Consider the following 24,986-nt stretch of genomic DNA (forward strand, 5'->3'; position numbering starts at 1 on the left):
ACAAAAATGATGTTTGTGTGTTTCTTTTGTGTTTGTTTTCAATTGTGTAGCCAGAGTTCAGGGTGTGAAGGCTGCAGAGCACAAACACACACATCTGCAGGCAGTTTGATTGTCTGTCAGCAGCATTTCCTGTAATCCAAACCACTGAGAGCAGATTCATATCTGCTGCTGTTCACTCATCAACCTCCCTCCTCTCTGCTCTCTGTCTTTATTCTGCTGCATGGAAACTTTTCATTTGTTGATGTTCTTGAAAGAATCACAAACTTACAGTTAAATGTCTTCAAACAAGAAAATTGTCTTTGAGTTTATTGAGAATATTGTTGCAAATAAAATGTAAGAATATGGATCAATGTGTAGAAACAGAAAATGTAAATGAAAAAGCAGAAAACTGCAAAGTTCCATCTCTACAACACAGCTGACACAGTTTGATGAAGGATCTACAGCAAGTCATGAAGAACATTTGAGAACTGTGATCAAAGTGATGAATGAGATGAAAGGAGGAGATTTGATGGAGAGAAAAGACCAGCAGAAAACAGTCATTCATGTCTGGAGTTGGTGGATGCTCCCTTGTTTCTGAGGATCATCAGCAGAGAGAGTCCACAGCAGTACACCAGACTCTTCACTATCAGCACTGAGTACAGCAGGCAGAGCAGCTTCACCCTGCACTCAGACTGGAAGGACAGCTTCACCAGGTCCAGAGGAGGAACAGAAGCTGTTCCCTCTGCTAGAATGCTGGAAGATGCTGGATGGGATGTTGGAGCTGCTGGATGGGATGTTGGAGCTGCTGGATGGGATGTTGGAGCTGCTGGATGGGATGTTGGAGCTGCTGGATGGGATGTTGGAGCTGCTGGATGGGATGTTGGAGCTGCTGTGGAACCTGCAGCTGGAAGTGCAGGAACCTCTGAAACAGAGAAAGAGTCAGAAAGAGTCAGCATGAAGCTGAATCTCTGTTGAACACAGTCACCAAGCCTTCATTGCCTTGTTGTGTTTGGGCCTCCACTGTGCCCCCCTCATGTTTGACGGAGCAGATGTATTTATAGGAGCTGTCCTCTTGCTGATGGAGCAGCAGGATGGAGGCGCTGCGTCCCGACTCTCTGAGATCCAGCTGCTCTTCAGAGGTCAGGTCCTCCAGTGGTCCGTTGTTCTTCTGTCTTTTCCAGGAGAACTGGACCACAGGAGGAAACATGGCTGAGGCCAGACACAGCAGGGAGCTGCTCCCCTCCACATGGACTCTGGATGCTGCTGGGTACACGCTCACCACGGGCTTCACTACGGACTCATCTGAAGTTTGACAGCAGCAACAAGCAGCACAGACACACACTCACACAGTCAACAGCAGCTTCCAGAAGTGCATTCAGTCTGATCCTGGAAACTCCATGAACTCTGATCACTAAACTCCTCATCAATGCAGCACAAAGTTCACTTCACTCACTGGATTCAGCTTCACATCAAACCGTCATCAGGAGACACGACGGCTGCAAATCATTTCTACACTCAGACTAACTCATTTGGAAGAAAAAGATCTTTAGATATTTGGAAATTAAACACTAAATCTGTGCTTAAAAATTTTAAATATGCGGAATTAAAATACACATTTTTTATTTAATTTACCAAAAGATTTATCTTATCGTTTTATGATAACATTTATAGATTTTTTAACACTTACACAATCTTACTTTTTACAGAAAATTGTTCACATTATCACAAAAATCAAAACACATTTATTTTTACTTTAAACTATTTTTAGATTTTTGAAAATATTCAAGAACAAAAAGGACCTTAAAAGACTCCAAAAAACATGTCAAGTTAAGCAAATAAATCCTTTAATCTTTCATTAATGACTTTTTAAATTCTAGATATTTTAGAGAAAAGAAACAAGTTCTAAACAATAATTGATCTGATAAAAGTATTTTGTTTTTTTATGATAAATACTTCAATTATGTAAAGTGCTTTAAATGTTTTCAATTTAGTTTTACATTTATGTAATGCATTTATATATAAAGCATTAATTTAATTTTATTTAAATTAGTTAAAATTCAAGAACCATTTTTACAACATTTTTGTGAATTTTTAAACATCTATTCTAATCATTAACACTCAAAAAAATTATGCAAAGTGCTTTGACTCATTCAAATTTATGTATAATTTATAATTTCAATTTAGTTTAAACAAGTTCAAAGTCAAGATCAATTTTTACAACTTTTTTGTGAATCGTTATTTACTTCAAAATGATAATTTTCTTCCGTTTCATTTCCAAACTTCATTCAATTCAGTTGAAGCTCAGATCTGATCTTGTTCTCAGAAACCAGCAGATGTTCCAGAATCAGTGAGACCATCAAACTCTAAATATTTGGAACATCACTCAGATTTACAGAAATCAAGAATCAGTTTAGTTGTTCAGTGAGATTTCAACATGTTTGCAGAAATGATTCAGCTTTTCTTCTGGAACAATGGCTGCTTGATGAATTCTCTGCTAATGATGAACAAACTAACATGTGAAGCTGAAGCAGCAGAAACTGACTTGAAACACATTTTCTACAATCAAACAGCTCAAGGAGCAGAAATGGTTCTTCTTACCCGTTACAAACAGTCCAGTTCCAGATCCAAAGATGAGGTAGGCATAGTCATAGCTATAGTCGAACCACACAGTGAGAAAGTGTGCTCCAAAAACCTGTGTGCTGTTAAAGTGTCATCTGAGTGAATCAGGATCATATTTCAGCTCCATGATGAGTTTCTCTAATGTTCAGATCAACATGACTGTCTCTGTCTGCAGTGGAGGAACTTGGTGAACTGCTGTGTGAAATGAGAGAAGAAAATGACAAATATTCCTGCAGTTATTAGATGAAAGATTCATGCAGAAAGTGACAGCATGAAAGAGGAAATGTAGAGTTGTGCACGTGTTCAGTTATCCTGAAGTCCATCAGTCTGTTTTCTTCTGCTCCTCCTGAAACCACAGGAACATGAGAGAGCAGCACAGTTCTGCTGGGAGTCCAAACACAGACACATTCAGCATTCAGAGCTCACTTCCACTCTCAGAGTTTCTGTCTCACTTCTGGTCTCTGCTGCTTTCATGCAGTCAAACAGAAGCAGAAAGATCTCTGCTCCTCTGAGAAAACCACACTTTGGGTTTCAATCCCATTCTGTCTGAACAGAACATTTCTCTGAACCAGAGCAGTTTGTGTTTCTGAAACTAGAGAAGCTGATTCAATAAAAACTGCAGATGTAGACCATGAAGAAGCTCAAATCCACATTCACATTCTGGAAGGATCAGTTCCTAAAAGTCCAGGACAGAGACTCTGGAACATTTAGAAAATGCTTCTTTCTGAAGCTCAGTGATGTCGTTGGTGGAGAGATAGTTAAGTTCAGATGGGAGAGTTAAAGATGAACAACTCTGGTAAAAACATGGATGGAACAACACAGAAAGACTCTTTAGTGAGAAGCAACACATTTAAACAGAGTCAGAGAAATCAATAGTGTGACTCTTCCTCTCTGAGGATGAAGAGTCTCTGGAATGAACAGAAACCTTCAGGAGAGCAGCAGCTGTAGAGATGAACCAGCAGCTCCATGAAGTCCTTCCTCAGCACAGAACAGAGTTCTCCATTGGAGAAAAAAAAACTTCAAAGCATTTTGGACCTTAAAGCAAAGTACAGAAAAGTTCTATAAATATAAACCATTTACCAGAAAAGATGAGTCAAGTCAACTTTCTTTATAAAGCGCTTTTAAAACTGCAGAAGATGACCAAAGTTCTGAACAACTCAGGATAAAAACAAAACAACAAACTAAAACAAACAGCATCAAATCAATGAATTAAATAAAAACCAATAAAAACATCAACTCACACTGAGGGAGAAAAAGTGAGTTTTTAACTTGGATTTAATTCATTCAGTGAACGGTCCTGCCTAACCTGCAGAGGGATTCCATTCCACAGGATGGGGTCAGCAACGGCAAATGCTCTGTCCCCTCTGAGTTTCTGCCGTGTCCTTGGCACATCCAGGAGCAGCTGGTCAGCTGATCTAAGCCAGCGGGAAGGGGAATGCAGATTTAGCAGCTCAGAGAGGTAGGGCGGAGCCAGACCATTTAAAGACTTAAAAACTAATAAAAGAAGGTTAAAACCAACTCTAAAATGGACAGGCAGCCAGTGGAGAGAAGCCAGAACTGCTGTAATATGCTCTCTCTTCCATGTTCCAGTTAAGAAGTGTGCAGCAGCGTTCTGCACCAGCTGGAGACGGGACAAGGATGAGTGAGGGACACCAAAGGAAAGAGAGTTACAGTAATCCAGCTGAGTTGTAACAAAAGCATGAATTACTGTCTCAAAGTGCTTTCTTGATCAAAATGATTTGACTTTAGCCAGCTGCCTGAACTGAAAGAAGCTGGATCTCACCACTGAACTGATCTGCTTGTCCAAATGAAAACCATTGTCCATCTTCACTCCTGAGTTTGTGACAGTAGATTTAACAGATTGAGTGAGAGAACCCAGAGACTATAGGGTCTGACTCACTGTTGCCACTGGGACCAAAGACGATCACATCTGTCTTTTCCACATTGAGGTGGAGAAAGTTCAGAGCCCTCCAGAAACATGAAAGTTTGATCTGATTGATCCTTTTATAATTCAGATTTCTGACAATGAGGTTTGGATTTCTTGGAGCTGAAACAGCTTGAAACTGTTCTAACAGTTGGACTGACATGGATCCACTGAAGAAAAGAGAAGCTTTTTGGATGTTTAGATGCAGAGAAACAGGAGTCAGAGAATCTCTTCCTTTAGTCAACAACTAACTGCATCTGCTGGTTTGGTTGCTGAGGGTCTAGTTGAGCATCAGCCTTCAGGTGGAGATCCATTCAAACAGTAGAGACTCACTGAATAGTTTCTCAAGTGGACAAGATTCATTTTTCATTGTTTTGGGGTTTAAAGTAACTTTTCATGTTCAGTTTGAAAGACTTTATTAAAGATCACTGTTCTGATTTCAGTGTTTTCTGATTATCAGAGTTTTCACCTTCAAGAAATTAAACTTCATCTTTTTGTTTAGTTTGATCTATTTTTTCTGGATCATCAAGAAAAAGAAAAAAAACATGTTTATGCTGAGTATGCAGAATCCAAGTAGCTGCACATTATGAAAGAAAACTGTTGAGCTTTTCGTTGAGTGTTTTGAATTGACATGACTTCCTGTTTGGGAGGAACAACATGTCTGTGGGAGTTGTTCATCTACTGGAAAATGTCCACCTCTTTCCTGGACACAGGAATGTTGGACAAAGACAACAAAGACTCTGATGATTCCTCTGCAATGTGGCTTCATCTATGAATTCCAGCCTTTTCATGAAGGCAGCAGCAACACATACATTTATTTATGACTCTGTCAGTAAATCCTGGGACTCAGGATCAAATAAGCAAAGATGATGGATGAATTTTATTTTTGATCAGCTTTGATTTTTTGGTTATTTTGGTATCAAAACATTGAGATCAATCAGGAAAAGTGTTTATGCTTTGATAGTAAAATGCTTTATTATTAACAAAATCTCTGTATATCATAGAAATGGAAGAAGAGGTGTTCAACGCTGAAAGTTTTGTTCTCTCTAAAAACTGTAAACTTTTGCAAACTTTCAGCCTGAGAAACTTTTCAACCTTCAAGCTGAGAACACTGCAGGAGACAGGCTTCAGGAGAGAAACATGGAAGAACGGGTGGATGCGCAGGGAGGCAGGCAACTTAAGACGGACCACTGAGGGGTTGATGACCCGGTCGATCTTGAAAGGGCCAATGAACCTCGGAGACAACTTCCTGGACTCGACCTGCAGAGGAATTTCACGTGTGGATAACCAAACCTTCTGACCCGGTTCGTAGTCCGGGGCTGGGACCCTGCGGCGGTCCGCCAGAGCATGGTTCCGATCCCTGCGATCTCCCTGCGGAGATGATTCTGGACATAAGGGACGGCCACTGCTCTTTCCTGAGAGGGGAAGAGGGGAGGTTGATAGCCATTGGATGCCATGAATGGAGACAGACCTGTGGCGGAGGAGACCAAGGAATTATGCGAATACTCAATCCAGGGAGGATGAGTTGACCACAAAGCAGAATGACTAGCTGCCACACAGCGCAAAGCCGGCTCCAGGTCCTGGTTAGCCCGCTCAGTCTGGCCGTTGGTTTGGGGGTGGTATCCAGAGGACAGGCTAGCTGTGGCTCCAATAGCCCGACAGAAAGCGTTCCACACCCAGGAGGTGAACTGGGGGCCTCGGTCTGACACAATGTCCTGGGGCAGACCATGCAACCGGAATACCTGCTGGACCAGGAGGTTGGCTGTCTCGAGGGCAGAAGGGAGCTTGGGAAGTGGCACAAAATGGACGGACTTTGAAAAAGGGTCAACAATTGTCATGACTGCTGTGTTACCTTCAGAAGGTGCGAGGCCAGTAATGAAATCCACAGCTATGTGGAACCAGGGTCGATGAGGAACTGGGAGTGGTCGCAGAAGATCAGCTGGTGCTCGATGAGAAGCCTTTCCACGAGCATAGACAGAGCAAGCCTGGACAAACTCCCATGTGTCCGCAGATATGGAGGGCCACCAGAACCGCTGTTTAAGCAACGTCAAAGTCTGGTGTATTCCAGGATGGCAAGCCACCTTGGAGTTGTGGCCCCACTGCAGCACAGAGGAGCGAGCAGATGGGAGAAAAAACAGGAGACCTGTGGGACATTCAGGTGGAGAGGGGAGGTCCTTCAGAGCTCTCTCAACCTCACGCTCCACCTCCCAGATGGCAGCACCGACAACACAGGAGCGAGGTAGGATGGTGTCCTGAGGAGTATCACAGGAGGCTGGCAGCTCGAATTGCCTGGACAGGGCATCAGGCTTTAGGTTGCGGGACCCTGGGCGGCATGTGAGTGTGAAATTGAAGCGTCCCAGAAAAAAGGACCACCGAGCTTGACGGGGATTCAGTCTGCGGGCAGAACTGAGGTACGACAAGTTCTTGTGATCCGTCCATACCAGGAAAGGTTGAGATGTTCCTTCCAGCCAGTGGCGCCATTCCTTCAAGGCCAGCACAACTGCCAACAGCTCACGATTCCCCACGTATTAATTCCTCTCCGGAGGAGACAGCTGTCGGGAGAAGAAAGCGCAGGGATGCATCTTCCGATCTGAAGATGAACGCTGAGAGAGCACCGCCCCAACTCCAGACTCTGAGGCGTCCACTTCCACCATGAACTGAGCTGTAGGATCAAGATGGGACAGTACAGGAGCAGAACAAAAGATTTTTCAATTTAATAAAGGCTGCCTCAGCTCTTGAGGACCATGAGAAGGATTCTCTTACAGAGGTCAGCTTGGTCAAGGGAGAAGCCACAGAGCTGTAGTTTCTGATGAACCTCCGATAAAAGTTGGCAAACCCCAAAAACCGTTGGAATTGCTTTCTGGTTGTGGGTGTAGGCCACCTTTCTACAGCTTGGATCTTGGCAGGATCTGGCTTGAGTTGGCCCTTCTCAATCACAAACCCAAGAAAACTGACATTGGAGGCAGGAAAGTCACATTTCTCACCTTTAGCATAGAGCCTGTTTGCTAACAGCCTCTGTAACACAAGCCTGACATGTTGAACGTGCTCATCAAGAGTCCGTGAAAAAAATCCAAATATCATCTTGTTTTTGACTGTTATATTGTTTAGACCTGTGTAATCAATACATGGGCGAAGGGACCCATCCCTATATCAACAAAGAAAAATCCTGCTCCAACAGGGGAAGAGGAAGGCCTGATAAGTCCAGCAGCCAAACTCTCAGTTATATATGTCTCCATCGCATTCCTCTCAGGCTTGGAGAGGTTGTACAGTTTACTGGAGGGGCTACTGGATTTGACTTCTAACGCATATATTTGCAAACAGACTCAAATCAGACATAACCCAAATAATCTCTGAAACGCAGTCAGGTTTTATTAAAGGTCGCTCAATTCATAATAACTTGCGCCTTGTTCTGGGTATGATTGACTATGAAAATCTCATAGATACAGACGGTTTTATTCTATTTTTAGATTTTTACAAGGCCTTTGATATGATTGAGCATAAGTTCGTGTTTCAAACTCTGCAGTTCTTTGGTTTTGGTAACAAATGTATTAATACAGTTAAAACTTTTTATTATGAAACCAGTAGTTCCGTTTGTTTACCTCAGGGGACGTCTCAAAGATTTAACATTAGCAAAGGTATAAAACAAGGTTGCCCCATTTCACTTCTTGTTTTTATTGCAGCAGCAGAAATGCTGTCTTCTCTCATTAAACATACTGACTTTGATAAGCTGTCAGTTGCAAATTGTCACGGTGCCTGGCGGCCTCCTTCCCCCTCCAGCTCTGCCCTGATGTTCCTGATTGCCACCAGCTGCCATCACTCTCCTCATAATCTTCTGTGGATTCAAAAGGAGATCCAACGCCACTACTCGACGCCAGTTTGTTACCCCTTATGGTGACTGTTCTGGTTCTAGCCTCGTTACAGCTTTGTTCCAAGTCTCTGGCTCTGACTCTGACTAATTCTTTGTTCCTTGTCTCAGGATCCTACCGCTCACGAGTGACGGCAGCACGGACCTTCCATCCTACGCCTCAGGAGAACGGAAACCCTCGGCAACCGCTAACCGCTTCAAGACCCTCCAGCCACGCCACAGCCACGTCTAATCGGGACACTCTTCAAACCAGCCATCTTCACATCTGGAGAAAACAATAAATCCTTTCTCATCATCCACTTACCTGTCTTCCTTCTGGGTTGCAGCATCTGGGTTCCTCACCCTTGTGAAATCATGACACAAATGCTGAATTTTCAATAAGCCAACTAGCCGATGATACAACAATCTTCCTGAATAATCTTCATGACATCCCCAAAATTCTTAAAACTATTGTCATCTTTTCAAAAGCTTCAGGCCTCAAATTAAACCTAAATAAATGTGAGATCTTACCCATTAAACCATGTACATTATTGAATGCTTATAATATTCCTATTAAATCCACAGTTAAATACTTCGGAATGCATATAACTTAAAACAAAACAGTCTTGGAAAAACTGAATGTTTGGGACAAGCTAGAGAAATGTTCGTCTCTGCTAAATAACTGGGCACAGAGAGATCTTTCTATTTTTGGTAGAATTCTCCTCACCAAAATTGAAAGCATATCAAGATTCATATATCCCACCTATTCTATAGGTGTCCCTAAGCCATTAAATCTATTAATCAAATCAATTTTAACTTCCTATGGAAACGGAAAACACACTGTTAAAAAAGGTACGCTGACTAAAAAATATGAAGATGGAGGTCTACAAGCCATAGAATTTAACAGCCTTAATGGCACCTTGAAAATAAACTGGTTAAAATCATTTATTAAAAATCAAAACAGGTTCATTGTTTGGTTCATTGTTCCTAATAAAATGTTTTCCAGCCTAGGAGGGATCCAATTTTTACTCAGTTGTGATTTTGACATTAAGAAACTTCCCATCCAACTCTCATCTTTTCATCAGCAAGTTCTTCTTTATTGGAAACTCATTTATAAACATAATTACAGTCCACACAATACTCCCCTATGGAACTGCAGATACATCACTGTTAAAAACAAATCCATCTTTGTTCCAACATGGTTTGAAAATGGAATTTGGTCTTTAATGCATCTTCTTAATGACAATGCTACTCTCATGTCTTTTGATGATTTCACAGCTAAATATGGTTCACTAACAAATAGAAAAGATTTTGAAAAAATTATTAAGGCCATTCTTAAAAATGTTGTAAAATCAGTTTCTGATCTGTTTCATGATGACATCTACAGACATCTTACTGTCCCCAAGCTTCTGATTAATGGACACAACATAGCAACTGCCAAACCATCAAATCAGAGAATATTTAATGAAATGTCCTTTCCCTACATCTCAAATCCAAATTATATAACTCAATATTTTAATATTTCATAAAAGAAACAAATACGAACTAAATACCGTATTTTCCGGACTATAAGTCGCCCTTTTTTTCATAGTTTGGCAAGGGGTGCGACTTATACTCCGCAGCGACTTATATTAGAAATAAATTGAAATAAATACATTGTTAACCCTCCTGTTATGTTCATTTGTGAGGAACAGAGATGATGTTCCTGGGTCAATAGGATGTATGAGGTATGTTAAGTGTTAAGAGTATGTTAAGTGACTCAGAGAATCAGCAAACCTTTTTTACAGTAAGATCTTGAAGGCTAAAAACACAATATTCTATTTTCCAATGATTTTATAGATTCAGAAATGCAATAAAAATGAAAACTGTTTTTACAAATACAGGATGAAAACAGAGTATTAGTTGGCCAATGATGCTTCATGAAAGGAATAAAAAAATAAGTTTGAGAAAGAATTACTGTGAAATTATGAGATAAACAGTCTGCTATGATTGTGTCATATGAGGTTGTGCAAGTTATTAGTTGTTGGTCTCAGATTTTGTCAAATAAATTTCCAGTCAAAATGCGACTTATAGTCCAGTGCGACTTATCTGTGTTTTTTTCTACTTTATAATGCATTTTTGAGCTGGTGCGACTTATACTCCGGTGCGACTTATAGTCCGGAAAATACGGTATTTAAAACTCCCCATCCCTCCGAAAGCCAAGGAAGTCCACTTTAAAACCTTTTCAGGTATCCACCCTTCCAAAGAATTATTATGAGAACGGTTTGGAATTCCTGAAAATTGTTGTTCTTTTTGTCATGTGGAGATTGAAACAACTGAGCATCTTTTCTTTGAATGTTTTTATTCTGATGTCTTTTGGAATAATTTACATTATTGGCTTTTCCCCAAGATTCCACTTTTAGCAGACTTTTCTATTAAGGATATGATTTTTGGGTTTATTTTAGAAAACAAGAACACAGAACTTAATCTGAATGTTGTAATTATTTTGGGTAAATTCTATATGCATAAATGTCTTTTCCTTAAAATCAAACCATTTTTTTCTACATTTCATAAAGAACTCTGCTCTTTTTTTCATCTGTAAACTTCATGGAAAACAAACTTGCTATGGAACTTCAAAGTATCATATGTAAATTGCAGCTTTTTGATAATCCCCTAAGCTAAGAATCATTCAAATGTCTATGTAAACACCCCTTTTTTTCTACTTATTTTTATTTATATTTTATTTCAATGTCTTGTATTTAATTTTTTTCTGTATTATTGGTAAAATTTTACTTTATTTTATCATGCATTTCTTGTTTGTACATGTCCAGTACTTTTTTCGATGTTTCTATACTTTGAAAAAATGTTCAAAATAAAAGATGATAACTAAGAAAAAAAAAAGAAAAAAGAAAAGTTCCTCAGGGGTGAGAGTCATCCTGCCGAGCTGCATTGTATGAGGTGTGTGTGAGAGCATTTTCACATGTGTATGTGAATGAATATATTTTCAGTTGTATGTATACAAGCATTTCACTAGTGTATGTGAGAGATTTGATATGTTTTTATGAATGCTAAGGAAGACTCAGCAAGGAAGACTCATTGTGCGCCGAACGAAGACAGACTCGCTTTTCTGAGCTTCATTGTTTTGTTCACTTGTTCCACGGTCTGACACCAGATTCTGTGGAAATACTAAAGACGAGCTTTAGCGAGTATTCTTTTTGGAACTGAGCGAATTTATGAGCAGAATCACAACAAGGAAGTGAAGACTTCAACCACTTATGATTGGTCAGACTGATGATGTGTGATTAAGCCTCCAAAAATGATTGGTGGAGACAGTTAGAGGGGCGGGAGTTTTCCAAAAGAAGAGCTGACACTGTGGCTAAATTGTGGTACCATCATTGTTATCAAAATGTATTTTATAGTATCAAAAAAACAGAAAAAAGTATTTCACGATCTTTCATATTCCTAACTTCTCAGTGTTTTATCAGGACCTGTTTGGATGAACACAGAGCAGGGGCCTGTTTCAGAAAGGAGGTTAAGTGTAAACTCTGAAACCCTGAAATCAGGGAAACCCTGGGTTTTCCGTTTCAGAATGGGAGGTTTGTTAAACCAGAGAAAGCAGAGTGAGTCAAACCCGTTTCTGAAAGAGAGGTAACTTTTACTCGGAGTCAGTGTCCATGGTTACTTACGCTGTGAACCTAATATGGTCGGGAGCAGGTTTTATTCCCTAAACTCAAGGTTTCTGCCGGTCCCCTCCCCTTTTTAAAGACGAAGCGGTATTTTTCGCTTTAACCTCCATTGCCCAAATTTCCGTCACACAGAGACAAGTGACAAGAATGGCTTGTCCTTTTTTGGAGGACCCAATAGACGAGGAGGCTGCATTAATTCCTAGAGAATTACATTTACGTCGTGCGAGGATTTTGAGACCTAGACTAGATATTTTGTCATTTCCCCATACGTTTTTGTTTGAGCGTTACCATTTTTCGTTGCAGTCAATTACATATATACAATGAAAACAACATTAGATATCTATTGTTATGTATATGTTTCATATGTCAAATATTGTCAACAAAGCTAACATCCATGACATGCTCAAATTTGACCTGATTGAATTATGTTTTTATACTTCATTTTTAGCTGCTGCCATGTTCTTTTAATTCCTGCAAGATTGCATCTACATGAAAATGAAATCAGGGACATTGAATTAGATTAATGTAACAATTACTTTTTGGAAACACAATTTGCTAGTACTGCTTAATTTCTTAATCCCATATAGACCTATACCACTTGATCAATACAAGGGTAGACAAAAGTTAACTTTTAAAAACACAATTAATGTATTAATATTAAACTGACCAACGTTTGCAAGAGGGGAAGGTTAACAAAAAAGTCCTCTAACTGTCTCTGTTTTGCAGATGCAGCGGTGTTGCTTTTCTTCTGGAATATGTGCTCATATTCACTGTAACTCTGCAGCAGCACGTCAAGTTCAGCTGGCGAAAAATACGCAGACCTCTTTTTTTCCACGGTTGCCATGGTGACTCGTAATATCTGCGCTCCATTGATAATGGCTTCTTGTTGTCGCGGTGCGCACGCTTACCTCCGAATCAGTCCACTCAGAATTGATTGACCTAACTCCGATCAGCTTCTCTGAAACAGAAAACTCAGAGTTGTTAATCTCCCGATTGACCAACTCAGAGTTCAAGTTCAACCTCAGAGTTGGTTGAACCTCCTTTCTGAAACAGGCCCCTGATATCTTGGAGATGGAAAATGTTTTAGATCAGTGAAAATGGGTGATTTCCCACGGCACACCTGACCATCTCCCACTAGATTTAGGGAAAAACCAACAAACTTAATAAAGAAGGAGGCGACAGAATATGCGCCAGAGAGGAGAGAGACTGTTGCTGGGTATTATCTCTGTCTGTTCTCCCCGTAAAAAGGTACCTTTGGTCTGTTGTCTTTCTTTCCTTATTGTTATTCTGATGTTGCAGGTTGTTTTAACCCTTGTGCTATCCTAGGCACTTTAACATTAGGAGTTGGGTCATCTAGACCCACTAGACAGTGCGCTGAACCTTTTTTCTTCAATGATTTGTGATCTTCACTGGTGTCCATGGATTACATGAAATCTTTCCACCTTTATCCACCTTTGTCATGGTAGGGAGAACACGTCAATGTAAGGGTGGGGTCATCTAAGATAGCACAAGGGTTAACCCAGTGCTTCTCAAATAGTGGGGGGCGCGACGCGATGCCAGGGGGGCCGCGCAGTAGAAGTGAAATATTTTATTGGGGGGGGGCTTGCAAAAAATAATTGAGAAGCACTGTTTTAACCCAACAGTGGTGGTTTTTCCTCCTGATTGTAAAAACATACGTGATCTTAAAGACATGAAACACATGAACACTCAAGATTCTGACAAAGGTTCCATTTCTTTGTCATTTTTTATAGTCATTGTTTTATCAGGGATTTTTATTTGACATTAGAACAGCTTTGTGTCTCAGTTCTGATCAATTTGACTTTTAGCTTGAGATAAATATAATGTTTGTTATTTTCTTGCTAAACTTCACTAAACTGAAAGAATTTCCTGATCAGACTTAAGGTCACAAAACAGCATCCAGATGTTTGGAGCAAAGAGCTTGAAGCTGAGTTTCTGCACAAACTTTGGGTCTTTTTATCAAACACACCTGTTTAGAGTTGAATCAATGAATGTTTACAAACACAATGTTTACAAACACAACAACAACAACAGCTTGACTCTCACTCACAGACTGATGAAGACTTTGACATCTTCATCACTATTTCTTCAACTTGAATAAACACAGAAATCTGTCTGCAGTTCAACAGGTTCAGGATTCTGACAAACAATTAGATTTTTCTGGATTTAACATTTCAATCATTAAAAGCAATTCTCAATAGATCGCCGATTTCCGGAGTCACCATGGAAACGCGTGGTGGAAAAAAAAAAAGAAAGCGCTATACTTCAGTGAGACGAAGTCTGAGATTTTAATGACGGCGTATGAAGATTATCCGACCATCAAAAAGTAACACGGCTGCATCATCAAAAGAAAGAGTTTCTGCTTGGAGACAAAGAACAGACAAAGTAAACGCACAAGTTTCTATCTCATTTCTATTTTCATTGTGACGCATATAAATATAACTTATCCAACTTAAATGAATTACTTCTATTGGTAACAAGTAATTGAGTTAAATTTATTCAACCTAATTTCTTACGTCTATAAAACTCAATAATTGTTTATACAACTCAAATTTACATATTTATCTAACTAAATGTCATATTACTCACATTCAAATAATTGCTTTTCCATCTTAATTTATTGTACTTCTTGGACTCTCATATGGTGGGTATGCAGCATATGCGTCACTTTGGGGCGGCGGCCAAAGAGGAGGCCAAACTGAAAATGTGAGAATTATTTGATAGTCCGTATTTTTTAATTTCCCTGCTGTTTGTGCAGATATATTTACATGATATGATCAGAAACAGAAGCACATTGTAACTGATTGGGCGCTCCTGCTGCAGCCGCTCCTCCCTCCCTCAGGTCTTGAACAGAGAGCGCAATCCAGCACGAGTCTGCTGTTAGAAATCTGGAGGTTCTCTTTGACGGCTCAATATCAGTGTCTCCCCATAGATGGAACATTACAAATTGACCTTCACCTTTAGTGTAGATGCAGAAAGTTGTTCTGCATTCATGTTGTTTTGGAAGATTTGTTGTTTTTCTGATTTTTCTGATCATTTCAACACCGCATGAACGCAGCATTTCTCTAAGTTTGTTTCTGTCCTTGAGGGACATCAACACTTTGGTGCAATTGGAACTAAAATGAGAACAAAAGTCACAGTTTTAAATAAAACCGCAGAATGTTAAGTTTAGAAAATATTAAAACTTGTTTTCATCCACATTCTATCTTCTTTCTTTCTCTTATCAGGTGGATTACTAAAACACTCCCCTCATCTGCTCCTGGACCGGCCCTTCTGTCAAACTTTAGAAGCATCTGTTGCTCATGAGTCAGAAAGTTTGTCCACCACTGCTCTAGGGCGTCCCTACTATCAAGTCAACAGAACAGATAGTCTGACTCTGAGAGGGAAAGCAGGTAGAAGGACGAGGAAAGAGAGGATGAGACTCACCATTTCTGATTCCAGACCCACAGCACACTGCTGCTTCCAAACAAGGAAATGAATCATTTTTCATTCAGAAAATGAGTATATTTTATTGACTGTACTGGATCATGTAAAACAATGAAAATGTAATTAATAAATTAAAGCCACAAGTGGCGTTGTATGGTTGTCTTTGCCGAAAATTCATTTCACATTTATCCCAGGTTTGTGCCAATTTTGGTGAGTTTTGTTATGTGGCGGGGGTCAAATTTGATGTCAAAGACGCCGTTAGAAAGAAGAATAAAAAAACATTTGAAAAACATTATTGAAGATTTTGCGGTTAGGATTTCTTATTTCAATCCACCCTGTCTATTACTATAGGCTGGGCATGTCTTTTTGGCTTTATGCCCTTCCTTTGAGGCCTTTTTGTGTTTTTGTCGTCATTTTTGCGATGACAATTTTGACGTTTTTGCAGTGATGTTTTGCATTACACAATTGCCATGTCGTTTGTGCTTTGGGCGACTTTTGACGCGTTTATTTTGACGTTTTGAACCTTTTTGAGTGTTTAAAGTTACAATATGGTCCTTGCAGTCTGTGAATGCTGCGGACCATAATAAATGATAATCTTTGTCAAAATGGTTTTATATCCATCACTTCACTCGTCTTGTTTGATGGACAGAAAAGTCTATTAAAGGTTTTCAGGTTGTGGACAAAGGACAAAAGATTCAAGAAAGCATCAGGTGTTCAGTTTAGACAGACAGGCTGACTAAGCATTGACAGCTATGTGGACTTTTCTGGAGGTTTAGCAGGTGGACAAAAGGACAGAAGATGGTGAGCAGTCCATCAAGGAATCATCTGGAAAAAACAGATTGTCAGAACTTTGCCAGATCCACAGTCTTCTTTGTTTTGTGTGTTTCTCTGAGCAGCTGCTAATCACTGCATTGAAAGCAGACTGAAAGCTCAGCTTTTTCAGACTCACTGATTTCTGAGTTTCTGTGTCTGCAGAAGCTGTCACTCTGGTTTCTGCATTCAGGAAACTCAGAAAGAGATCATTTATTCTCCACACATTTGGACAAAGGAACAAAGGAATTAGAACAGGTTCATGATTTCAGGATTTCATTTCCTGCAGAGTCAAGCCATGAGTTTCTTTTAGAACTACAGTCATGATTTCATGTCTGGATTCATTGTGTGTGGGGTCATGGGGTCAATGTGTCAATGGAGGGGAAGGGGGGGGGACAATGGGGTGACTTTGTTTTTTAACTGTAAATCACTTTAAGCTGTGTGTCATAAAAATCACTTTTTGTTTAACAAATAAAGTTTGATTTGATTTGATTGTGTTTTCATTTGGTGCCTTAATCCTCAGTTCAGTGAGTTTGTGAGTCTGTGTGAGATGGAGGTGAAACATGTGAACCTGGCTGTGGTTTCCTGCTCTCTTTCTGTCACAAACACTAACATCTGTTCATCTGCAGGTTTTTGTTCAGCCTGCAGGGATCATTTCTCACTGTGGAGATGAGATCCAGCAGCTGCAGTAGTAGGAGGCTGAATGATCCACTTTGACTTTATTGATCTTCAATTCACATCCACTCTGGGTTTTTTCAGCTGTGAAATCATCTTTCTGAGGATGATTATAACTTTTATCTAGTTGACCGTTTCTTTTATCAATATCAAGAATTACTTTAAATGTTTCTGTTTCTTTCTTCTGGAACCATCGCAAATAATCAGATTCACACTCCTGAATTCCTCCACAGCTGAAAGAGACACTTTCACCAACTCTCCTGGTCAATGTTAAATCCTCCTGAATCAGCTCTGCTGCCATAGCAACCAGTGCTGCAGAGACACAGACAGACAGGTGAAGGTCAGGATGACAGTGTTTGTTCCAGGTAGACCTGGTTGGCTCCTGATTGGCTGCAAACACTCACCTGAACACAGACAGCACAGAGCAGCAGCTGGGAGGAAAAGCATTTTGTTCAGCCGTGTTTCCTCTGCTCAACCTGAGGAGAAGTGGTGTTCTGATGCAGCTGAGGACAAAGAAGGACCTGAGAGCTGTGACATGAGAGCAGGACCACGTTCTTTGGGACTCCTCCTCCAAGCTCCCATCAGCCCCTGCAGCTCACAGAGAAGACTGCTGCTGCAGACGGACAGCTCAGCTGAAGCTGCTGTGTGGTTTCATCTTCCTGATTTGAATATGACAGCAGATGAAGAGAATCTGGGTCACATGATGCAGAAACACTCCAACACATTCATGTTCCACAAACACACTCAGCTTGATGCTGAACTCACAAACACACACTGTTATCTGCTGTTTAACAGCTGTGGAGAAAATACACAAGTATCAATTCATGTTCTGTTTCTTGATGAATCTCTGTGATCCATGATGAACTCATGTTGATGCTGGAAGCTGCTTGAAATGTTTTCTACACTGTTTATGTCTAGAGAAAAATATCAATGATTCTCATCTGTTAACACAGGGAAGTTCCTAAACAGCCATGTGGGGGCGCTCTCCAGCTGCTTTAAATTAAAGTAATGGTTTCAGAGATATTTCAGTTACTTTTTAATGGAAGATTCTAAACCATGAAGTCTGTTTTCCTCCATTAGAAACATTTCAGGAGATCTTTGTGTGAAAACTTTTGACCTGATCGTCACAAAGACAAGATTCCAGTTTTTTCTTTGGTTCTCACTGATCTCATGAAGATTTTTCTCTGATGTTTTCAATGTCCTCATTAGGACCAAATAATAAGACGTTTGAGTGAAACTTTTTGTTTCAGGAACTTCACATGTTGTAAAAAACAAAAACATTTTTTTGCTTGTTTGCTTGGATGAAAAATCATTTGTAAAATTCTAACTCTGTATTTTTACCTGATATCAGATTTTTAAAGATTTGAATGTTGTCCATTCAAACAGTCACCTACCAATTTTTATCTACCCTTTCATAAATACACACTCATGTTCATCACAAAAACACACACATGCAAGGAGTAAACAGGTGTGTTCAGGTGAGAATCTGCTTCAAGCTTCCTCTCAGTAAACAGTCATTTCCAGCATTTGGATTGAAGACTTCTGTCTCTAATATGGGTTCTGGATGCTGATGATCACAGAGAGCAAACTGGTCATGTGTGTGTTTCATCCACAAACAACGACAGACCAAATGATGACCTTTGACCCTTTTCTTCTCTAATGTAGTTGGATTTACAGTAGAACATACATCAATGCCTGTTTTGCACATGTGTCTGTGTGTGTGGTTCTACAACCGAATAAAGAAAACAAATAATACAATTATAATAAACCAAATTCAATAACCAAACCCAAAAAAATAATATTCATGAGCCAATAATTTAGCAACAGGATGTCTTCATAATAACCACTTAGCCTGTTGGATCTGCATTTGGAAACATTCCACAAACCTCTAATAGCATTATTATACCCAGAATATTATACCCAGAAAACTTATGATATTGTGACCAATGGGGATTTGGTTCGGGGGTGTGATGCAGTATATAAGGAGAACAGGTGTGTGTGTGGGATGTGACACTTGGCCGTTTTCAGTTTTGCGGTGTGTCGTGTCGTGGGGTTGCTGTTTATGGTATGTGTTTGTTTTCACATTCATATATTTAGTGTGTTTAATGTTTCACCTGTTTCTTTAAATATATTTGTGTATATCACATTATTGTATGTCATCATCTTTTGGTTAGTGCCGCTGCTTTGGTATGACAATATAAAAATAAAAGGGCTTGAACCTTTCTATTGTCTTCGCTCTTGTTTCTGCCGTCGTGGCACGCACCTGCGGAGGAACGGGCGACAATATTAACTGTAGGAACTAGTTCAATCCAATATTCTAGAACTTCTAACCACAACTAGTTTAACTTGTTAAGTGAGCAGAAAATGTCCACACCAAAAAACAAACAGATTTTACTCTAAACAAACACAAAAATTGTCTCACTGCTCTCATGGACGCACACTTAAGCTTAGAAACCCAAACTGCTCTTTAGAATATTGTGTTTGCTGCTCTGTTTACAATTTAGAATTGGATTTACTCAAACAACAACGCCTCAGTCTTGTCTTAAGAACAGCATTAATAGTGTTGAGTTTCAAACAACTTTAGTTGTTTTCTATTTTTAGATTTTCTTTCTTCTGGTTCGTGATTTTTTGTTTTTATCCTCTCCATCTTCCCCTCTTTACCCTCTCTCCTCTACTCATGATTAGAGACAATGGAAGTGATGATTCATTTAAAGCTCTGAATTCAGAATCCTCATGAAGAAATAAAATATGAATACATGTATTTTGGGATTTGTGATTCTATAATTACTGAAACCAATGTCTAAAACAGAAAACAGGAGAATATTTGTCATAATCAGAAACACAAAAATGATGTTTGTGTATTTCTTTTGTGTTTGTTTTCAATTGTGTAGCCAGAGTTCAGGGTGTGAAGGCTGCAGAGCACAAACACACACATCTGCAGGCAGTTTGATTGTCTGTCAGCAGCATTTCCTGTAATCCAAACCACTGAGAGCAGATTCATATCTGCTGCTGTTCACTCATCAACCTCCCTCCTCTCTGCTCTCTGTCTTTATTCTGCTGCATGGAAACTTTTGATTTGTTGATGTTCTTGAAAGAATCACAAACTTACAGTTAAATGTCTTCAAACAAGAAAATTGTCTTTGAGTTTATTGAGAACATTGTTGCAAATAAAATGTAAGAATATGGATCAATGTGTAAAAACAGAAAATGTAAATGAAAAAGCAGAAAACTGCAAAGTTCCATCTCTACAACACAGCTGACACAGTTTGATGAAGGATCTACAGCAAGTCATGAAGAACATTTGAGAACTGTGATCAAAGTGATGAATGAGATGAAAGGAGGAGATTTGATGGAGAGAAAAGACGAGCAGAAAACAGTCATTCAGCATGTCTGGAGTTGGTGGATGCTCCCTTGTTTCTGAGGATCATCAGCAGAGAGAGTCCACAGCAGTACACCAGACTCTTCACTATCAGCACTGAGTACAGCAGGCAGAGCAGCTTCACCCTGCACTCAGACTGGAAGGACAGCTCCACCAGGTCCAGAGGAGGAACAGAGGCTGTTCCCTCTGCTAGAATGCTGGAAGATGCTGGATGGGATGTTGGAGCTGCTGGATGGGATGTTGGAGCTGCTGTGGAACCTGCAGCTGGAAATGCAGGAACCTCTGAAACAGAGAAAGAGTCAGAAAGAGTCAGCATGAAGCTGAATCTCTGTTGAACACAGTCACCAAGCCTTCATTACCTTGTTGTGTTTGGGCCTCCACTGTGCCCCCCTCATGTTTGACGGAGCAGATGTATTTATAGGAGCTGTCCTCTTGCTGATGGAGCAGCAGGATGGAGGCGCTGCGTCCCGACTCTCTGAGATCCAGCGGCTCTTCAGAGGTCAGGTCCTCCAGTGGTCCGTTGTTCTTCTGTCTTTTCCAGGAGAACTGGACCACAGGAGGAAACATGGCTGAGGCCAGACACAGCAGGGAGCTGCTCCCCTCCACATGGACTCTGGATGCTGCTGGGTACACGCTCACCACGGGCTTCACTACGGACTCATCTGAAGTTTGACAGCAGCAACAAGCAGCACAGACACACACTCACACAGTCAACAGCAGCTTCCAGAAGTGCATTCAGTCTGATCCTGGAAACTCCATGAACTCTGATCACTAAACTCCTCATCAATGCAGCACAAAGTTCACTTCACTCACTGGATTCAGCTTCACATCAAACCGTCATCAGGAGACACGACGGCTGCAAATCATTTCTACACTCAGACTAACTCATTTGGAAGAAAAAGATCTTTAGAAATTTGGAAATTAAACATTAGTCTGTGCTTAAAAATATAAAAAATGACCAGTTAAATTCAACACCTTTGTTTTGATTCATCAAAAGATTTTTGTCATTCTATGATAACTTTTTTATAGTTATCAACATTTAAACCATATATATTTTTGTTATCCAGTAGTCAGTTCTTTATAAAAAACAAATGATCATTTGTTAGTTTGTAGGTCTAAAAATTGTTTTTTGACTGTAAACCTTTTTAGAATTATGACAATATTTAAGAAAGAAAAACATGTCAACTTAGTCAAATAAAGCCTTTAATCTTAAATCAATGACTTTTTTGATTTTTTTTTAGACTTTGAGAGAAGAAATGACATGTTTTGATAAATAATTGATCTGAACAATTTTGTTTTAATGATAATTACACTCAAAGGTAAATCATGCAAAGTGTTATCATTTTGATTTAATTAAAACAAATTTAAAATCAGGATCAATTTAAAATGCTGTTTTAGTGAATCATTATCTACTTTAAAATCACCATTTTCTTCAGTTTTATTTCCAAACTTCAGTTCAATTCAGTTGAAGCTCAGATCTGATCTTGTTCTCAGAAACCAGCAGATGTTCCAGAATCAGTGAGACCATCAAACTCTAAATATTTGGAACATCACTCAGATTTGCAGAAATCAAGAATCAGTTTAGTTGTTCAGTGAGATTTCAACATGTTTGCAGAAATGATTCAGCTTTTCTTCTGGAACAATGGCTGCTTGATGAATTCTCTGCTAATGATGAAAAAACTAACATGTGAAGCTGAAGCAGCAGAAACTGACTTGAAACACATTTTCTACAATCAAACAGCTGAAGGAGCAGAAATGGTTCTTCTTACCCGTTACAAATAGTCCAGTTCCAGATCCAAAGATGATGGACCCATAGCCTGACACACACAGTGAGAAAGTGTGTTACAAAAACCTGTGTGCTGTTAAAGTGTCATCTGAGTGAATCAGGATCATATTTCAGCTCCATGATGAGTTTCTCTAATGTTCAGATCAACATGACTGTCTCTGTCTGCAGTGGAGGAACTTGGTGAACTGCTGTGTGAAATGAGAGAAGAAAATGACAAATATTCCTGCAGTTATTAGATGAAAGATTCATGCAGAAAGTGACAGCATGAAAGAGGAAATGTAGAGTTGTGCACGTGTTCAGTTATCCTGAAGTCCATCAGTCTGTTTTCTTCTGCTCCTCCTGAAACCACAGGAACATGAGAGAGCAGCACAGTTCTGCTGGGAGTCCAAACACAGACACATTCAGCATTCAGAGCTCACTTCCACTCTCAGAGTTTCTGTCTCACTTCTGGTCTCTGCTGCTTTCATGCAGTCAAACAGAAGCAGAAAGATCTATGCTCCTCTGAGAAAACCACACTTTGGGTTTCAATCCCATTCTGTCTGAACAGAACATTTCTCTGAACCAGAGCAGTTTGTGTTTCTGAAACTAGAGAAGCTGATTCAATGAAAACTGCAGATGGAGACCATGAAGAAGCTCAAATCCACATTCACATTCTGGAAGGATCAGTTCCTAAAAGTCCAGGACAGAGACTCTGGAACATTTAGAAAATGCTTCTTTCTGAAACACTGCTGTGTGGCAGATTATAGCTGAAATTCAGATTTCTAGTCACCGAACAAGTTCACAGGCAGTGTTGCCAGATAGAGTCACAGTTTATAAGATCAAATAAGATCAAGTCAAATGAATTACACATTCACAAATCACATATGTAGAAAGGGGATGTTACTCGACTGGCTTTTTCACAGCTACCTGTCCAGTCTAAAAGCTCAATCATATCTATCTATCTATCTATGATTGGGAGAAACAACAATATACAGCTTTTGTAGATTTATTTTCCCCTACTGGACTGGTTAAGTACCCGATGCAGTGATTTTTCAAAATAAAACATTTCTCAAAATCAAAGGTAGTTCAGACTATTAATAAAAGGAGTACAGTATTGAATATTTCTTCAGCAGACCGGCCTTCTTCCATTCATTTTCTTAACCCGCTATAACCTATGTATAACCTCTTCCATCCTTGTGCTGCGCTGTTGTGTATTCAATTGCTCCACCACAACACTAGAGGGCGCGTTGTATGACTGACTAAGTTCAGTTCTGTATGTCACGTTGTGAAGAGGAAGCATTAAAGAATATAGCGGGAAAGCAATCTGAGTCACGTCCTGATTTCTGTGCAAATCTGAGGATTACTTCTACAAAAATACAACAAATTGGTGACGAGGATGGCGAATCTTGTCCCCTGCCCTGCGTTTTTTCTACAGTCCGCCGGACAACCTGCGATTCCATTCGAGATGTGGATGAAAATGTTTTCCAATTACCTGCTTGCTATCGGCGCAGATGGGGATGAGTGGCCCGACAAGCGTAAACGTGCGCTGCTTCTACATTGCCTGGGAACGGAAGGACAACGCATATTCTACACGCTGAAGGACGGAGGTGCAAGTTTTGACTCAGCCGTAGCTGCATTGAAAAAACATTTCACACCAGCAATCAACGTGGTGGTGGAGTGACACAAGTTCAGACAGGTAGAGACCGCATGAGACTGTTGCTGAATATGTGGGCGCACTGCGTGAGCTGGCGGCGACATGTGAGTTTGCTGAAAATACGGACGAGATGATACGGAATCAGCTCATCGAGCATGCTAATTGTCCGAGAATACGGGAGAAATTGTTGGTGTAAACGGAGGGAACGCTTACACTGGACATGGCAGTAAAGATGGCGTCTCAAGTGGAGTCGGCAATAGGACACGCACAGACTCTAGCAACACCACCGGAGGCTCCGGTGAACGTCATGACTGCAAAGCCAAAGCACCCACCCAAAGTAAGGAGAAATAAACCAAACGAGCCCGGAGCAGCACCTAAACGGGACCGGTGTTGTTTTAGATGTGGCTCTTCAGCTCATCTTGCCAACGCTCCAGACTGCCCTCCACGCAAAGTGACCTGCCGAAGCTGCTGCAAAACTGGACATTTTGCCCGTGTGTGTAAGTCCAAAGCTACAGCTAAGGTGGGAGAAGTGGTTGTTCTTGAAATGAATACAGTACTGATGTTACAAGATTAGCCAGTCAGCAACACTGTTCACAGGTAAACAGAAAAATCTACCAGCCAAACACATTTCTTTCCAGCCAATTTACTTTACACAGAAAAACCTTAAGAGTTTTACTTCATACAATGATAATTGTCATGGTGCCTCTGGCAGCTCTCCTCCCCCTCCCTTCTCTGCTCTATTCCTGATTCGACCCAGCTGTGACCATTCAACTCATCAACCACCTGCCATACTTAAAAAGATCCAGTTCCAGCATTCATTGCCAGTTCGTTACCCCTGATGGTGCACAGGCTGGGCGTCACGTTACTCTTAGTTCATGTGTTTATGCTCTCGCCCAACTTTGTTTTATGCCTCGTTCTCAGGACATTATTACCACCAGTGGTCACCTGAGTCTCCAGCCTTCCTGATCAGAAGCTCCTCACACATTCTTACCTCATACTTACTTACCTCATAACTCATAACATAGTTTTCCTTCCGGGTTCCAGCATCTGGGTCTGTCTCGCCTAGCAAGTCAAGACAATAACATGTTGAATGATAACAGGAAAGGGTCACAACAACAATTGTTTATGCTTTTTATTTCTGAAGAATCTTTTTCTAAGTAACTCCTTTATTGATTTATAATCCAAGTCTGTGTTTTTGGTGTTTCTCACCATCAATGAAGTGTTTCAT

The 24,986-nt window shown here is 40.1% G+C and overlaps 1 protein-coding gene across 1 annotated transcript; it reads right to left on the reverse strand.

The window, feature by feature from the left end:
- Positions 1-275: 275 nt before the first annotated feature.
- Positions 276-17,626, reverse strand: LOC101155003 (immunoglobulin lambda-1 light chain-like). Its single transcript, XM_023965703.1, has 6 exons — positions 17,365-17,626; positions 16,948-17,272; positions 2,578-2,630; positions 979-1,281; positions 817-901; positions 276-753 (listed from the first exon to the last, which is right to left on the reverse strand). The coding sequence occupies exons 1-6, from the start codon at positions 17,405-17,407 to the stop codon at positions 537-539; spliced, it is 1,026 nt and encodes a 341-aa protein (XP_023821471.1). The 5' UTR covers positions 17,408-17,626; the 3' UTR covers positions 276-536.
- Between the last annotated feature and the right edge of the window lie 7,360 nt (positions 17,627-24,986).

This window comes from Oryzias latipes, chromosome 17 (assembly GCF_002234675.1).
Source record: "Oryzias latipes chromosome 17, ASM223467v1".
NCBI classification, from domain to species: Eukaryota; Metazoa; Chordata; class Actinopteri; order Beloniformes; family Adrianichthyidae; genus Oryzias; species Oryzias latipes.

Coding starts and splice junctions, on each gene's coding strand:
- LOC101155003 (XM_023965703.1), bottom strand. CDS start 17,407: ATGCTTTTCCTCCCAGCTGCTGCTCTGTGCTGTCTGTGTTCAG. Junction 17,273..17,364: donor TCTGTGCTGTCTGTGTTCAG/GTGAGTGTTTGC, acceptor GTGTCTCTGCAG/CACTGGTTGCTATGGCAGCA. Junction 754..816: donor TCCCATCCAGCAGCTCCAAC/ATCCCATCCAGC, acceptor AGCAGCTCCAAC/ATCCCATCCAGCATCTTCCA.